This window comes from Alligator mississippiensis, chromosome 5 (genome assembly GCF_030867095.1).
Source record: "Alligator mississippiensis isolate rAllMis1 chromosome 5, rAllMis1, whole genome shotgun sequence".
Lineage (NCBI taxonomy): Eukaryota > Metazoa > Chordata > Crocodylia > Alligatoridae > Alligator > Alligator mississippiensis.
This window is the reverse complement of record NC_081828.1, coordinates 142,323,728-142,342,896: the sequence shown is the minus strand read 5'-3', so window position 1 is coordinate 142,342,896 and position 19,169 is coordinate 142,323,728. Positions and strand designations below refer to the sequence as shown.

Genomic DNA, 19,169 nt, shown 5'->3' with positions numbered 1-19,169 from the left:
AAATCCGGATTGACATATTCTAGATCAAAAGTGATAGGGTTCCTGCAGAAATTGTTTGGTTCTTTGGACTGTTATGAAGGACATGGGGCTAAATAATCATAACAGTCCTTTCTGCAGCTATAAACTGTTTACAGAACTGTGTACTTTTTGTAATCCTATTTTAATAAAGGAAAAAAAACTTTTGCAGACGATGGGGCATGATATTTCAATAATGTTCATTTATGACATGCTATATAATAAGGATTTAAAATTCTTAGCTCTAAGCTTCAATTTATTTAACAATTCTCTCACTCTCTCATCTTCCTCTGTTTTTATGCAAATAGATCCAGAATGGGTATGAGATACTCAGGTACTGAACTGATAGGAAATATAAAAACCTAGGTACATAGGTAGGAACAGACCTAATATCTGTTTCCCTTTCACTTTATTCTCGCCTTCTTATGACCCTGATTCATTTTAACAAGAGGAAGCTGTTTTGAGGGTAACTTGCTAGGGAAAACAAGTACAGGTACTGAGATAACTCAATTCAATACAAGGCCTTGAAATGGGAACCACATTTTCAAGAATAGTTTAAAAAATTGGTGAAACTAATTATTTATGAGTGAGTTGTTTTTAAAAGGAGAAAGCAGTAAAAGACTTCCTTAGCAGATATTTGCTTTAATTGTCAATTATCATATAGCTTTGTGGTTAGAGAAGAATAATAAAAAGTTATTTCCCAAATATTGTGAAGATTTTTCCTATGTTAACATAACAATTAAGATTCATGAAACAATACTGGGTGCTAAATATAGACATCTGTATTTACATTGCCTAACAGGAAGGCAGAGATTTAAAAATAACAACAAAGAGTCAGTGACATTATTAATAAAGCAGCTGTATACAGCATTGTTCTCTTGAAGAACTTTGTTTAAACAGTATCTAAGTAGTCTGAATAAATAAGATGGGGTTTTAGGTTATAAACGGCCATTGTTAGGAAATCACTTTTTAAAAGAATTTTACCAACGTGTATACAAGCCCTTGGTGGCAGAATTGCTGAATTCATCTGTAACTGCTACTCAAGTAATAAGATGGTCAGAGAGAAAGGAGGGGGATACTTGAGCAGTGGGTGTGGGAGAAGAGTCATTGGAACACGCTTTTCCTTAACAATTCATCAAAATACGTTACTAGAGAAGCAAGCAGGTGCCTTCCTTGTGTCTACAAGCTCTGAACTAGCCTCCATAATCTGATTGAGACTTGAGTTGTGATTTATATTTTAATATTATATTCTGGATATGCATGTGGGGAATAATGCTATCTCCACCCTCTTCTTTGTATGAAGTTTTATAGTGTAGGCCAGCATTTCCCAATCTGTGGTACGCGTACCACCAGTGGTACTCAGACAACCTGTCAGTGGCATGCTTTAACAGATTTATTATAATTACTTTATGTGACAAATTTGCTGGTGGTACTTATGGTTGTATTGTTTTAAGTTGGGGGTGTGCAGTCTGTCAGAATTTGGGAACCGTTGCCAAGGCCAACAGTCGCATATAATCAGAAAGAAAAGAAGAGAAAAAGGAGAAAGGATGCATCTAAGTAACTTTTATCCCTTTCCATTGATATGCATTTATGAAACCTCTCTTATGCTGTTGTATTCCTTCAATGAACAAGAACTGAATACTTGTAACAATCAAATAGTTTTGTAAAAGCTACACGTAACCACAAGGCTGCATTTTCTTTAAGGAGAGTGAGATACAGTTCTAACCATTTTCTCCTTTTCTTTTCCTTCTTTTCTTAGTTCTGTGTGTGTGTAATATCTCTATATATACCATATTGGTAAGTTCTGCAGCCTGGATTCATTGCATACTTTTCTTTAGAGCCTTTGAGCAGCATCTTGTGAGTGAACTCCCATCTTTTTCATTTGACAAGGAAAAAGGGTTGGGTAGACTTGTTCCCAACTGGCAGCAGCTGTTATATTGTATATAGCAGTTACATAGTAACGGTTCTATGTAGATCATGCCTGACCAATTTGGTTTTGTTTTATGACAGGGTCACAAAATGCTTAGACGCAGTAAAGGTGGATGTCGTTTTCTTGGATTTTAGCAAGGCCTTCAGTATGGTATTTCATCCTATATTCTCATAAATAAATTAAGAGACTGTGACATAGACGTTTACACGGTCTGGTGAGTGGCACATTGGCTTAGCATTCGCACCCAGAGTGGTAGTAGATGGGTCAGTATTGACCTGGAAGGATGTGCATAGTGGGGTCCCACAGAACTTGGTCCTTAGACCTGTACTCTTCAGTATCTTCATCAGTGACTTGGATGTGGGTGTGAAGTGCACTTTGTCCAAGTTTGTGGACAATACTAAATTGTGGGGTGAAGTCCACACTCTGGAGGATAGGAAACGATTAGGAGGCAGACCTGGATAGGTTAGAAAAGTGGGTAGTACACAATAGGATGCAGTACAACAAGGACAAATGCAGAGTGCTGCACCTAGGGCACAAAAATATCCAGCACACCTACTGGCTGGGAAGTGACCCTCTCAGCAGCACAGAAGCGGAAAGGGATCTTGGAGTCACGGTGGACTCCAAGATGAACATGAATTGTCAATGTGACAAAATCATCAGCAAAGCTAACCACACTTTATCATGCATCAGCAGATGCATGACAAATATATCAAAGGAGGTGATACTTCCCCTCTATGAGGCATTGGTCAGACTGCAGTTGGAGTACTGTATCCAATTTTGGGTGCCGTACTTCAAGAAGGATGTTGATAGACTTGAGGGGGTCCAGAGAAGGGTCACTCATATGGTTAGGGGCTTACAGGACAAGCCCTGTGAGGAGAGACTGAGGGACCTGGACCTCTTCAGCCTCCGCAAGAGATGGCTGAGAGGTGATCTTGTGACCACCTACAAATTCATTAGGGGGACACAGCAAGGGATCGGAGATGCTCTGTTCACTAGGACACCTCTTGAGGTAACAAGGAACAATGGTCACAAAGTGACAGGGAGCAGATTTAGGCTAGATATCAGGAAAAACTTCTTCATGGTAAGGGTGGCCAAAATTTGGAATGGGCTTCTAAGGGAGGTAGTGCTCTTCCCTACCTTGGGGGTCTTTAAGAGAAGGCTGGAAAGGCATCTGGCTGGGATCATCTGACCCCAGCACTCTTTCCTGCCTAGGCAGGGGGGTTGGACTCAATACATGTTGAGGTCCCTTCCGACCCTAGCTTCTATGAATCTATGACTAGCTGGGAACAATACAAAGCTAGCAGAACTGCAGAGTTTAATAAGCTGGAGCTGTTTTATTGTTTTGCATCACCAAAAATATAGAACCTTAAAATATGTATTTTGCTTGTTTATATTGTGTGTAAAACTTCTATGTGTAAAACTATGGTGTTTAGTAATAATTGCCTTTTAAATCTGGGTTTGGGAATAATAAAATGAGAATTTCAGTGTATGGTAACTGCAAAAGTGGGTTATTTTATTTTTTGGTCTAATATCCCTATTAGTTGCCCTTTTTAAATTGGTTTTCCTTTTGCTGAAAAATACAATATAATAATTTCAGTTCACTTCTGAAAGCAATGTTGGGAACCACTGTCCACAATATTTGTTTTACCAGTTCTGTTTCATCCAAGAGTTTTAGGGCAAAACACTACAAGCAAAACTTTGAATCGGTAACATCAGAGAACAAGGATAAGGTGTTTAATCTGAAACTGTGAGGATTGGGGGTGGGGGTATATATTACCACAGTAAAACACTGAGGAGGTGGAAGGAAAAGGGAGGAGGCAGTGTTCTTTTAATTCATTTTTGTCATGATCATTAAATAACAGACCAGATAATCTCTTTGTAATGGGGTCAGGTTAATAGATTAACAAGGGTGGAGGCCACAGCCTTTTACATGTTCTACCAAGTGCTCTTCCAGATAGGTGCAGTGCCTTCCCTCTGTCAAATTGACTATTATTCAGTAGCAACATTCTGCCTCCATCTTCCCCACCCCTTTTTTGCATTCAAATATGCTAATGATGATTGTGACAATTATGCTTGTAGTTATCTGCAGCTAATACTTGCATATTGGAAAGCAAACTACCTTAAAATCTTCCATGTAGGGGATCTGTGAGGAGCCATTCTTTTTGCATCCTAACCGAAAGTGTGAGAGAACAGGAGAGGTAAGAGATAGAGAGAGAAATATCCCTGAGCTCTTTAGGATAGAAAGCCTGGCTGATTCTTTCATTGAAAGAATAGCACATGTGTATGGCTGCTATGTAAATACTTAATATTGTAATTTTATTTCAAGGCTACATGGTATTTTGTATATTCTCTATCCTAGAGCCCACCTCACAACAAAAAATATGAAACCATTAGTTTGTAAAGTGTCCAATGTATTCTGGAATGGGTGTGATGATTAATAACTAAACTATGTTTGTCCATGGGTCAGCTGAGCAGATATTTTTCCCCAACTTGAAGTAGTTTTTTTTATTACTTGCAAGTTGTCTCTCTGTTTCACGTAATACATCTCACAGTTCCACTTTAGATACAAATTATTTAGAATGGCTGTCCCAAATATAAAAGAGGTTATGTTGTCTCAAGCATTAAATTTAAATAGGTGTGTTGTAGTCCTTCATACCAGCACCTTTAACATCCAGTACTCAATTGCTGAGATCTCTTGTGAGAGGGAAGACCAATAGAAACCAGAAACTCACAGCAAAGCACTGTTTATAGTTTCCTGAGTGATTCCAAATTATTCATACAAGTTCAGTATTCCACCTGGTTGCCCCCTTTATCCTGCTTGTCTTGTCCTCTTTTTTATTTTTCTTCAAAGATACTCTGTAGTAAGCCTATCATGAAACAAACTCATTGTCTGGATAGGTATGTCACAATTTGCATGGACACTAAGGAAAGACTACATTTTCCATTAAAAAAAATTGTTTCTCTAACTTAACCTCTTGACTCTTTCTTTGTATTACTGGTCTTGGCTCCAGTTTTATTGGTTCCCTATTTGTTGTCTTCATAACTGAAGCAAGAAGTTTTGGGCTGGGGATATGCAACAGAATAAATAGTAGCTTCCTAACCCTCCCAAAATTTATCTTCTACCACTACTGATGGATAGCAAGCCACTTAATAGTCTGATTTATACATTAGTACAAGTGTGTTATGTGACAGCAGAAATAAGTGCAAGAATATGCTTATGAGTCACTTATTTTATAAGAAGTCCATAGATCAAAGCAGGGCAGGTATCAAGAAATTATGACATATTATAATTGTTGGAGATAGAGTTGGATTTTGCATGTGCAACACCAGTTTTGCAACTCCTAATCTTATCAGAAATAAATTCCTAAATTACTGTTTTTCCCACCAAATGGTATGCAGTAGACATTTACATAGTGTCTTGGAAAGGCTTTCAAATGGGTTTCATCTTGTGAGAAGCCTAGGTAGTTATGGTATAGTATTAGAATATGATTTTCCCAGTAGTTACCAATGAGAACTGTGTATTGTTTTTGGCACCCAGATAAAGGTTATGTCTTCACTGTAGTTAACCTTCATACACTGACACCTGATTATGAACATTCAAGTTAGTCTAGCCCAGGTGTGAGCATTCCTACATGGACCTCTACAAGGCTTGCAAGCAAAGCAGTGGATGGGATGTCTGTCTGTCTGTCTGTCTGTCGCACCTCCATTAACAAGGTAAGAAAATACAGATTAGATGAGAGAAAGTCCCATAGGGTGGATACATAACTAGTTGGATCATCATGCTAAACAAGTAGTCATCAGTGGCTTGATGTCTGTCTGCATGGGGCTGAGCCCTGCCTGCTGCCACCTGAGGCAGTCTGCACCATGCTCCTGCCCACTTCCCTTAACACCCCGGCTCCAGCCAGTATGCACAGCTTTCCAGTGGGTCTGCTCCTAGTGCAGCTGCAGCAGCCTGGGAGCTACTCCCCATTCCCACCTCCAGTGGCTCCTGCTTCTGCACCTGCTGCACCACTCAGGGTTGGGGGAAGCTTCAGTCAGGCAGTTCCTGCTCCATTGTGTGGAGCCCTTCAGCTCTAGTTCCTGGCCCCTTCCACCCACTCAGCTGCCTGCAGGTGGCTGTTCATTGCACCGGGCAGGCCGAGCAGGTGCAAGACACCTGAAAGCTAGAGCTGGCTCCCTGCACACTGGGGCAGGAGCCACCCAGCTGCAGGTTCTTTTCCCCACCCCTGTCATCCTGGAGTCATGCAGCAGGAATAGCTGCTGAAGGCAAGGGGAGCCAAGCAGTACCTGGGCACCTGCCAGCCACACCAGAAGCAGCCCCGTTGGGAAGTTGTACACACGGGCAGTACTGGCAGTGGGACCGGTAGGAGCATGGTGTGGGCTGCCCCAGGGGAGAGTGGGTGGCACTTGGCCCCGTATGGAGCACTGCTGGGGCAGGTGTGGCCCAGATGGGGGGTGGGAACAGAATGTACCTGCACTGCCGAGGTGAGCTTTGCCACACGTGCCCCCTGTCTTCCCTCCCTCTCCACCCCCAGTTGGTTCCCAGGACCTAGCACATGAGTAGCCACCCCACACCCCTCCCCCCCCCACACACACTCGTACACCCACCCCCCACACAATATACAAGAGTTAGATTTTATTTTGAGCTATTATATAATTGTCTCTGTATACACTACTCAAATGAACATAAATCAGGACAAAAATGTTTCTTTAAAATAAAAACATCTATTATAACATTAATTTTATTATCCAATTTTTTTTTTATCTAATTTGTTAAAATATTTTCTGAAAGGTTTTGTGTATGGCCCTTGACAGCTCACCAAAACTCATTAAGTGGCCCTCCTTTCAAAATAACTGCCTGCCCCTATGCTAGAGGCACATCTGTGCTGCAGACATATTATTTCAGGAAGTGATGCCCTCAAATATATTGCACTACTCTGTGCATGTTACCTTCCAAACCAAGAGGCAGGTTTTCTATGCTCATTTGGCTACATTGCTAAGTAGCCACTCAAGATTTTGCTGTTGCAGAAAGTTATGAGAGACCGTGCCATTAGCAAACTGAATGCTTCTGGATGTTAATTAATCCTGAGTGGCTAGTGAGGAAGAACTGATCCATGTCAGGGTTGAAGTATGTATTTTTGAAGTACAGTCTGGAATTAAATTTCACATTTTGAAATAAATTGATTTGTGTGAGAGAATAGAAATGGATAGGCTGGAAACTGCATCACCTAGATTTGTAAAATATAAATTGATGATTCTCTGCAGTGCTGCACAGACACTGCTTCCCTGCTTTCAGCTGAGGAAGAAGCACATGTGGGTCATTTTATGCTTAAGGGCTCTGCTGTGTGGTGTGTCATAAGCTTGTGTTGTGAACAAGCTTTAGGATTCTTTCCCAGTCAGCTGTGTTAACTTGCAGAACTTGTCTGTCCTTTTGGGGCAATTGTAGGAAGGACATTGGAGGACACTTCCAACTAAAATTATTCAGTTTCTACTTCTCAATTGAAAGCATGCAAGTTAAAGGCTAATTCCCTCAGATGGACAAACTAGTAGGCTGGGGTTAAAGTGCATTGGGATATAATCTAGGTAAAAGTCCTGGTCAACTGTGCAGTGAAGATATAATCTCCTTTAAGAATATAAATACTTTTTGTTTCCAGTGGTATGTGTTTATGATGAAAACTGCATTAAAGACCAACTCTAAGAGGAAGATTGCATTTTATTTAGGATCACTTAACATTGCAAATATCCCAAGTAAATCTTGTTCAGGTTTTCACAAAGTACTGCTATTATTTACACAGTGCAATAGGAAAGTTACAAGCATACAGGAAGCTGCAGCAGGCTGAAGTAGGTTCCTTGTTCCCAGTTCCTTATTTAAAGGCACAATATTTACTTGGAATGTTTTATTTTTAGTTTAATTTATAGAAATCCCACCAAAGTACAAGATTGGTTTTTATAACACTCTGTTCCTGTTTTTAAGGATATATTTTGAGAGAGACCTTTTCTAATTAAGAGGTGATTCAGATTTAGAATATATTAATAATAAAATCCTTCTCTGGTTACCCCAAGTAACATGTTGCTGCAACCATTAGACCAGCCTGAAGAGGCAAGGATGCATCATGCTCTGACCTACAGCCTTGAGCCTTGTAAAAAAGATGAGTTCTTTGTCTTAAGAAAATTATAACCTATGGCAAGTGATGTTTGCTTGCCTTAGGGGTGGACACTTAGCAGTACTATCTGTAACTGAAATGACTCTCCATATGTAGAAGTATTACTTTTTCTTTGGAGGAATGTTTCACCAAGAGGACAAACAAATTGCTAAGTAGCCATGCAAGATTTTCCCATTGTTGAAAACTGGTGTGAGAACCTACCTTTAGCAAAAGTGGATGCTTCAGGATGGTGATGAATCCTGGGTGGCCAGTGAACAACGAATGATTCATTGTGGGAGGTGGGTGTATATAAGTACTTGTATTGAATTTCACATTTCAAAATAAATTGATTTGCGAGAGAGTCAGAACAGGATAGGCTAAGAGACAGCATCACCTAGATTAATAAAATATAAATTAATATAGCCCTTGAATCCTACATACTTCATCTTGAAGCTAAATGGGATCTTTTCCCGACATCTTTAATTTGGTACTCTTTAATGTGGTTCCAGTAAAGGTGAAAGCTCAATGTGTCCTTCCAGTTCCAGAAGGTAGATTGTAATCTGTTTTATCACCTTATTTTTATGGCACTTAGAGAAAAGGCCTTTCAGAATTAAACTAAGAAAATGACTTGATCATGCTCTAGAGTCTAGATTGATATTTGATTCATTTATCTAGCACTTGCAAGCTTTCTCTGCATTTTATCTTGAAATAAATATATATGTAATGTGTTTTATTTAAAAGTGCTGATTTAGAAGTCAAGCAATAAATAGTAATAATTTAGAGTAGTTTAAATGTGTCTTAAACTCTTGATTTCTTTTTAATATGCTTTTGCACAACAAACAAGCAAGTCACATTACTGAAGTAATATTGATACATTTCTCTAACATGTTAGTATAACACCTGTAAAAGCATATGCTTTTAGATTTGTCCTTTCAATTTTGTATGGTTAGTATGACATGTAAATTGCCACTTAATATTCTGGCATTCTAAGAATTGTTTCTACATCTTTTCTAGGTAATTCTGCTGTTAAACACAGTGTTTCTTTTGAGAGAGAAATGATCACTCTTTCTCCAATAATCTAAAATGTTCCTTAATGTATGTTTTTAAAGCAAAAACACAATGATTGTACTCCCTCTTGTGGTTAAACAAGTAGTCATTTTCTGTAGTTCTGTAGACTAGAGAACCATTTCCGGTTCTCCATTTACTAGAAAATAATCACAAAAACTCTTACATTTGCTTCTTGGGTATGTTTTTTAAATAACTTCAAGTATCTCAACTCTATCATGGATTTGCAAGGAAAAAAAAGTTATAGTATCTGGCAACTTACACGCATGCCTACCTGCCTATGTACCACCCAAAGTACATGAACAACTTTTCTGGTATTCTTTCCATTATGGAAGATACAGAAAATAATTTTTTTGAGTGATAGTACCTACAAATTTTGATACATAATCCTGTACTGTGAATCTCTGAGTTGTCCACTATGTGAATGTTAACTGCAACGGGACTTTTCAGTCATATCAGATGCACCCAATTATACCTAGGTTGTGGCCCATTTGGTAACAAGAAATAGAAGTCCCTAAACATTCAGGAATAGTCTGCTCCAGACTCCATGAATCTTTACTCACTATGTTAATGTCCCAGTAAACTACAGAATCTCCAGCTTTCCCTCTGCAAGGGCCACAAACATGAAATTAGGGAGCTCCAGGGCAACCAGGATGATATTTTCCCTTCTATCCTCATGATGCAGAGCTTCTGAGACTGAACAGACCCAAGAGGAAGAAATCAAAGGAAAGCAGGTCCCAGAAAGTGGTCTTGGGGCATAGAAACTATCTGTTACACCTCTGGAATTTGTCTTGGGAAAGAGACCCCTTCACTTCCTCACTATTGGATCCTGCTGGTTTCCAAGATCCCTCACACACGTGTGACCACATGAAGCAAACACCACTCCAAATGCACAGGCCTTATAAAACACTTCCAGGCCTTTCTATTGTTACTTCCATCCATGTCCTTGGCAGCCCTGTGTAAATCCTACAGTGCTCATGCATGTGGGAGCCCTTAGCTGCTTCCATAGACTCACCCCTGGGATGAAAAATGTGAATAATTTCAGGCAAGCATATCAACTATGTTGCAGTTTAGATTTTTTTTTAATTGGTTCTGCCATAACAAGTATCTTTTTATCTTCTCCTTTTTAAGGGATGGCTGAACAGCTTTAAATACCCATCCAAACGTTTGTGAAGGAAAAAAAAATGCCATCTGTATTGTGAGCATTACAAAATTTTGCATATGTGGTTCTTGCCCAATAGTTCAAGGATGCCACATTCATAAAATGCTCTTCTTGTTTTTTAGAAATAGTTTTCCGTTCTGAAAGTTTTGCATGCTTTCAATCCTGCATTTTAAGTTTAAAGCAAAGTTTTGGCCATGCAGGTTCCAATTTATACTTACTTTAGTTTCTGATTGTCACTCATAACTCAACTGTTACACCCAGCATTTCTCAAACCTTCCTTTAAAAAAATAAAACTGCTTAGCTGAAATGTTCATACCGAGGTTTTTAAATATCTGATTTCTCTTAGCATCTCAACTCTGTCAGAATTCAGATGGAGTCAGTACTGCATATTAGGCCACTTATTTAAAGGTGCAAATATATATGTAGATGTCTAATTTTATGGATCCAAGTTTAGAAATATTGATCTTTGTGACCAAGCTATTGCCTCCTTGGAGTATCTGCCAGCTTCTGAAATATGTACTATTAATATAATTTATATATTAATGCATTCAAATAGCATAGGTACCCATCAACTAACAGCCAAATCTTAACAGTGAGCCTATATGTAAAATCCCATACCTTAGATTCATAGATTGTAGAGTCGGAAGGGACCGCAATGGATCATCGTGTCCGACCCCCTGCCCCTGGCAGGAAAGAGGACCGAGGTCAGATGACCCCAGCCAGGTGACTGTCTAGCCTCCTCTTGAAGACCTCCAAGCTAGGTGATAGCACCACCTCTCTTGGAAGCCCATTCCAGATCCTGGCCACCCTTACTGTGAAAAATTTCTTCCTAATATCTAACCTAAATCCACTCTCAACTAGTTTACACCTGTTATTCCTAGTCACTACCTGGGGCGCCTTAGTAGACAGCACTTCCCCTATTCCCCGTTGACCTCCCCTAATAAATTTATAGGCAGCCCAATATCTCTCCTCAGCCGTCTCTTGTGAAGGCTGAAGAGATTCAGCTCTCTCAACCTCCCCCCGTAGGGTCTATCACGAAGGCCACTAATCATGCGAGTGGCCCTCCTCTGCACCCTCTTGAGATTCCCTGTATCCCTCTTGAAGTGTGGCGCCCAAAACTGGACACAGTACTCCAACTGTGGCCTGACCAGTGCCGCATAAAGGGGGAGCATCACCTCCTTTGTTCTGTTAGTCATGCACCTGCTAATGCGCGACAAGGTGCGATTGGCCCTGTTGATGGCCTCGTTACACTGCTGGCTCATGTTCATCTTGGAGTCAGTTATGACTCCAAGATCCTTCTCTGCCTCCAAGCTGCTGAGAAGGACGCTCCCTAACCGTAGTAAACATTGATGGAAAATACCTAAACTTCTAGTGTATTTCAGAGCAAAATTCCTACATCACATTAAAACTGGCAAAACAAGAACAAATTGGCAAAATTTAAAACCCAGTATCCTCTGTGACTAGCTCTTGCATCCATTCATTTCTTTGTTTTTAATTTTGCTAACTTTCTTCAGACTCTTGTAGCAGGATCCTACTGTGGTTCCTAGCATTATAAATACCATATTTTACAGTGTACAGGTGTATGTGGTGTATAAGTTAACCCCATACATCTGATCAAAAAAGTCAGGATTTTTGTAGATCTGGTGTATGAGTCAACCCCACCTCGCCAGAGCCACCTCTAGGGGAGGCATCAGGTGCTTGAACTCGGCTGTCACCTTGTCCTGGTACCTTTTTTATAAATGTGTGTCCATTGTGGCCAGAGCCTATGAGCTGCAGCCAGGCAGACAGCAGCGGAGCTCAGCATAGGGGGCTGCAAGTGGCTCCTGCCCAGCAAGTGCTGCTTGTGGCTGCTATTCTCTGTGCCCCAGTGCTCCTGGCTCTGTGGCTCCTGCATCATTGTGCAGTGGCTCCACCCCACTGGCCAAGATATACCCAAGGGACAGCCATCGAGCCATAAATAAGTATCCCCGGGCCAGACTTGACAGGTGTGGGATTTGGGAGCCTAGCCTGGATTTGGGGTATCAGGCAGGGCAGAGGGGAGGCAGAAGCCTGGCCTGGCCTCAGTCAGCACTGGGCCCCTAGACACCAGCACACCATTTCCCCATGGATTGGGTGCGGCAGAGTGCCGGCGCGGGGTCTGGCTGAAGACAAATGAACTTGGAAACACAATAGTTTTTTATTTCAAAGCACTGATACAGTGTATAAGTCAAGGTGGAAATTTAAGGGTAAATTATTTTGGCTTCAAACTTTGCCTTATGTACCATGAAATACAGTAAGTCTCTTCTCTACTATATTTTCTATATTGACATGATCCTAAATCAAAAGGAAATATTTAGCCAACATGAATACACTCCAGGTACTGGTCATAATGAAACACTTACACTCCTTCAATCCTTGAGAAAAGTATGTTTCAGTCTCTTGCTGAGCAAGAGCTGCAACTATTCATATATTATTCTATAGGCACTGAATTAAGTCACATGAGAAGATTCCCTAGGCAATATGAATACTATCCTCTGCTTTATGGTATTGTGTGGCGATTGGTTATTTGTCAAATTCTGAGCTCTTGACCTGCAAGGGATGGGGTTTGAATACAGCTCATCTCTTCATAGATGAGAGCTTTATTAGCAGGTCTGCAGGAAGAGTCAGAGTAGCATTCTGTGCACTTGTAGATGCATTAGTGCCACCCAGTTTCTACTAAGCCACTGAAAGAGAACAAGTGTCCCAATGCAAATGACAATGGGAATATTATAAGACAGCTCCACAATACTGGAAACTATCACCCTAGTTAGCCTGCTGAACTCAATGAGAAGACAAGCTAATAATGAAAGGCTTGTTTTATCTAGTCTATACCTTGGATGTCTGTGCTGTTTTGATGACTTAGATGTTTTGTAGATAGAGTACTCGCTTACCCATGCAGTAAACCTAACTTTTATGTTAGTTAACTCATGGTTGATGATTCACACTATATTGAGTTGGTCTGACCTTTTCAGTTTTAATCAAGAAATCTGAAATATTATTTTGAAATCTGTCAGCTCTCATAAATACGTAGTAAGAGTCTGGGTGTAACTGAAAATGGCGAATACACATTACCTATCAAAGATATGATGAATATGAACAAAAAAACAAGTTACAGTATAAATCTGATAAGTTTCCTGGAACAGCATCTGTTGTGCATCTTAATTACATCCTAGATAAATTGCTTTGCTAGTGATTATTAAAAATTCATTCTTTGGAAAGCGTAAAGCTAGATGAGTGTTGGAAAATGCATGCTTCTGAGAGAGGAAGATGAATAATGTCTATTAAGAATATTTCTGAAAAAGTAATGGGCAGCCAGAATATAAAGCTAACTCTAATATGTTTTGCTAAGTATATTTTGTGAGTGTTAATTTTATGCCATTCTCTCTAACCTGAACACTTTCCTTTAAAAAAAAAATTTTTTTTCTGGTTTTACTTTTTTTAACCATCCTAGAAACCGTTTGATGGAAACTTTATGAATAAATAAAGGTGCCATTATAGCTGTGTCCTGTATATTGAATTTGGTGCTAGAAAATTTGAGATGTTGTTTTTTTTTAATTTTTATTTTTTTATTAGGACAAAGAACAGTGTCTATTTTACTTTAAAAAAAAAAAAAAAAAAGGCTTAAAAGCCATCATGCTCTTGATGTGTTGCACCTAATAGTCAGAGCTCAGTTAAAGCAGGCTCAAACAATTACTTGTTAGACTTGTTTCTTGATATGATTGATAGATGATAACTTTGGACTAAAGTGGATGCATATAATAGCAGGTTTGTATTCCAAGAAAGATTATTTTATAATGTGATCAGAGGCCTTTTAATTTAAGGTGGTTACTGCAGTAACTTGTTGTTGATCTACTCAATAGGTAGTTTACACAATTAGATACATTTAATGATTGAATTGCTGCTACATGCAAAATTCTGTCAGAATTAAAAACATAATGAACTGTCTGAAACTGATGCTTAATTGGGGGGGGGTATTTTAACAGAATGTATATTTAAAAACAAAACAAAACTTAAGGATAAATGAGAAGCTTTGAAAGGTTTCTGTGTGGCAATACTGACCTCCAGTGGTATGAACACAGTTTGTTAGATCCTTGAAGGACATGTTTCAGGACTGGCTTATTTAAGAATGAGAATACAACTGCTAAACACAGAATTTCTATCAAGTATTACTCTTTCTATCTTTTGATTAAGCAAGCACATGAAATTAACATAAAACACAGTAAGAATTCATCAAGCATATGTAACAATAGTACAAAGAGAGACTGAAACAATGAGTCTAGCTTGGATAAGTTAATATTAGGCAGAAAATATTTGAAAATTAGTAGACTAGTGCTTTTAAGCAGGCTTGTGTGTTTCAGGTCAATGGGCCTCTATAGATGCCTGTATTACAGTGATCTTTTGTTTGACAATTTTACCTTAAGACCGCATGATGTTGAGAGGTTTAATGATGATTATGGGCTCAATCCTGCACCAAGGAAGTCAATAGGAGCTTAACTATTAAATTATATGGGAGCAGCATCATACTGGATGTTCATGGAGCTGTAGCAAAACTTCCTGGTTATTTTTTCCCAATTGTGAAAACCTATATTATCTTTTTATAGTGTTCTTGTTCCATCTCTCACTATTGGGTAACTTGCAGTAGAGTCTAGACTCCAGAGTAGTAATTTTTAGCCTTTATAGACTCAAGGTACCTTTTGGAAGATGCCACCTATTCATTTTTATTAATTTTGTTTTACTACAGAATAATGATAGAGCAATTCTGCTTTTGCAAAGAACTCAGACCACAACAGGCCAGAATATTTTTAATAGTATGGATTCCTGCTTGAAATCTCTGGGTTTATCTGGTGAATCATGTTCTGAATACCTAACAGTGCTAACATTGCATGTCACCTTGTGATACCCCTGAAAGGATCTTAAGGTACACCAGGGTACTGCAGCACCTGATTGAGAAACACTGCTCTAGAGGGTGGGAAGGGATTAATTCTCATTCAAATATAAGACATTTAGATCCAAAACTGAGCCCATTGAAGGCAGTTATTGAAAGGTTTAAAGCATCTATTTTGCTCTAATGCCGTTTTGTTTTTGTTATATATATAAAATATATGGACAATTTCTAAAACTTATAACTGACGTTTGTTTTATATATTATGGGTAGCTTGTAAATTTATATGCAATTAAAGCATCATGGTCCAAGAAACATCAGTTCACTAATATTGCTAAAATAGTTAAATGTGCTTTGATGCACAATAGCTAATAAGCAAGTAGTCAAACACGCTTATCTTCACCATGACACTTTTAGAACTAATAGAATTAGTGAACTAGTCATCTAGACTGACCTTGTAAACCCAGCTCTAAAACCCAGACTGCTTAAAAGGTTAGTCTAGATTACTGCAGTAATCTCTCTGCACAGCAATAATAGGAGATGCAGCTAGATCTGTTTATCTAACTTTCCCTATTCTGGCTAATATTCGACATCGACCTACTTAATCGTTTGACACTCACCAATAGCTAACTGAGAACTTTAATCCATTTGCATTATTTTAATTATTTGCCAAGAGTGAGTTTAACTATGATCCATTTTTCTACCTCCTTCACCCATTCCCCAGTTTCACTGGATAGGGGTTTTTAAAAAGAAACGAGCTATATCTTCAATAGCTACAGAATCATATTTCCTTATGCAGTTACAGGTGTCTGGGTGCATCCCTCTAATTAGAATCTCTTGTTTTTTCATAAACAGAGTGGTGGCTCTCTTGCACTATATATATTGTTCACTAACATATCCATAATGGACACTTTGTAAAGCTGGATATTTCAACCCTATTTTGTTTGTATGATGAATCTATATGACATTCTTTTTTTCCTCTACACATTCCCTACAGGTGCTAGGTTTACTGGTCTGGACACTGATTGCTGGAACAGAATATTTCCTATATCCAGCCTTTGGCTGGGTGATGTTTGTAGCTGTGTTTTACTGGGTTCTCACTGTCTTCTTTTTAATCATCTATATGACAATGACTTATACCAGGATCCCCCAGGTGCCATGGACCACAGTGGTAAGTATGCACAGTCTTTATTTTGGGGGGCTTTTTTGATTATACTCTATTTGGGACACTGGAGAAAGCAAAACACCAATGCACTCCCTAATTGTAATTAAGGAACCTTTAATGTGTTTAATCCTTATTTCTGCTGAGCATCTATCCATATCCCTGGGCCCTGGTTGTTATAAAATAATTCATCTCAAACTTGATCTGTTGCAGATCACCTCTTCCCACATCCAGTATATTAAGGAGGGTCAGTATAATTGAAAACCTGTTTAGTTTGTATGTCTCCTATTTTCAAGCTGTAGCATCCATTCTTCAAATCAAAATGGTGAGAGAGAAATTAATTTGCTAGTCTAACAGAAAGTCATGCTAACAAAGTGATGAGTAGCCCTATATAGGAATCGGAGTCTGTTGCCCTGGCTTTTTAGTTCAAGCAGTAAAGGCCCAGAGCAGAGTCATCTAGAGGGATAAACTAGAGATCTCTGGATCTAAAAGCAGATCCTCTTCTACTTCAACTAAAGGAAAAGTGGATTCAGTGACATTCTTAAACCATTATAAACATCCTGACCACAAAAGGAGGGGACATGTTACAGCATTTAGTGTCGCACATATATAACATTTTAATTTGCTGACCGTTCTTTCATGTCATCCTTTATATCAGTTGTTTGCCTTGCTTGCACTAAATTTTGGGCAAGTAGAGAAATGTCTGAATGTAGATGAAATTCATGAGTGGCTGAAATCCAGATTCAAGGTTTATAGTTTGAACAACCCCTAGTAGCAATAATTTAAGGCAGTGGATTTGTTATAGACATGACTTCCATGACAAAGACACTTTTAGTAAGGGAAATAAGTTTTAAAATTTTTGTCACCTTAGCTAGCCTGCTATTCACCATGACTCTTCCATGAATTATCACAAATGTGGCTTTGCATATATCTAATATAATAGAGTATTGATTTTTTTTAAAGGGGTTTAAACAATTATTTGAAGATTATTAACTTGTTTTGAATTACTGTTGTTGTAAAATAAAAAATACTTGAATATCTTTCATGACAAGTGACTTGTAATTTGTATATGGTGTGCTTTGGCTGTTTAACTAAAACTCTGACTGTTTTGCTGACATATCAGTTAGTCAACTATCATAATCCTGATGCAAGAAACCAGGATTATATTCAAATTTCTTTTTAGTTTTCAATTATCATGACCACCAGTTGCTGTTAAAACTGTAGTATGGTTACTGAAGTACTGCATTATTTTGATTACAGTAGTAATGTATCTTGATATGTTTGTTGTAATTTTAAAAAACCCTTCTATCTTTAAAAGTAAGGCACCTCATGATTTTGAATATAGTTTTGAATGTTATATCAATAAGCAGCAGAATCTGGTAAGGTGGCACCTGCCAATCGGTGGCACTAGTCTGTATGGTCAACAACCATGGTGGGATTCTACACATGACTGGTCGGTAGGCATTGAGGGGTATAGGTTGTATAGGTGTGACAGAGTGGGGAAAAAAGGTGGGCAGGGGTAGCACTCTATGTTAAGGAGCAGTATACATCTTCCACCGTCAAGGCAGAGGTGGAGGAGGGGAACGCTGAGGCATTGTGGGTCAGGATCCAGGGGGGTCCAGGGGAAAAGGACTTGGTTGTGGGGGTCTACTACAGGCCTCCTCAACAGGATCAAGAGCTAAACAATGTATTCTCCAGACAGCTAGGAGATGCCACACAAGCGAGGGAGGTGGTGGTCATGGAAGATCTGAACTACCCAGATATCTGCTGGGAGCAGCAGACAGCCAAAACAAGCCACTCGTGGAGGTTCTTACACTGTGTGCAGGCTAAGGTGTTGAACTTCAGAAGGGCCAACTTTAGCAAGCTTAGAAGGCTAGTTAGTGAGAGGATGCAACTCAAGAATATAGAGCAAATGGGTCCAGGAGGGTTGGAGGTATCTCAAGGGAGTGATCCTTGGGGCTCAAAAGGAGTCTATCCTATTACGTAGGAAGGGAGGTAAGGGGGCTTTTTTGCCCCCTTGACTGAGCAGGGAACTCCAGAAGAGTCTGGGGGCAAAGAAGGAGATGTATAGGCAATGGAAGCAGGGGGCAGCCACCAAGGAGGAATATATCTCCCTGGCACGCTATTGCAGGGAATTAGTTAGACAGGCCAAGGCGGGGCTTGAGCTGAGGCTGGCTTCAACAATCAAGGACAATAAAAAGTCCTTCAGGTATATAGCGGGCAAAAGGAAAGCTCAGAGCAGCGTAGGGCCCCTGCAGGACAAATCAGGACAGTTGGTGGTTGACGCGGGGAAAAAAGCAGAGCTCTTCAATGAGTTCTTCACTTCAGTATTTCTAAGCACCAACCAAGCCAACTCCCTCACCTTGATCATTGACAGATGTCCACATGGCACCAGTCTGCCTACAGTTAGTTCTGAAATAGTTAAGGAGCTCCTGGAGGAGCTGGATGGGTACAAGTCAGCAGGTTCGGATGACCTCCATCCACGGCTGCTGAAAGACTTGGCCAGTGTCATAGCTGAGCCACTGGCACAGCTGTTTGAACACTCGTGGTGCTCCAGCCAGGTCCCTGAGGATTGGAGAAGGGCCAGCGTGGTGCCCATTTTCAAGAAAGGGAGAAGGGATGAGCCGGGTAACTTCAGGCCAGTCAGTCTTACCTCTCTTCCTGGGAAAATGCTAGAGAAAATAATCAAAGAACACATTTGTGCAGGCCCAGCAGGGGAAGCAATGCTGAGGGGAAACCAGAACAGATTTGTCACAGGTAGATCCTGCCTGAGAAACCTTGTAGCCTTCTAT

At 39.6% G+C, this 19,169-nt stretch overlaps 1 protein-coding gene across 1 annotated transcript in view; it reads left to right on the top strand.

Moving 5' to 3' along the window:
- CMTM8 (CKLF like MARVEL transmembrane domain containing 8) overlaps positions 1 to 19,169 on the top strand; it is a 58,876-nt gene that overhangs the window by 27,410 nt on the left and 12,297 nt on the right. The window contains exon 2 of the mRNA XM_006264251.4: positions 16,213 to 16,386. Coding sequence (XP_006264313.1) covers positions 16,213 to 16,386 — 174 coding nt within the window. The remainder of the gene's footprint in view (positions 1 to 16,212; positions 16,387 to 19,169) is intronic.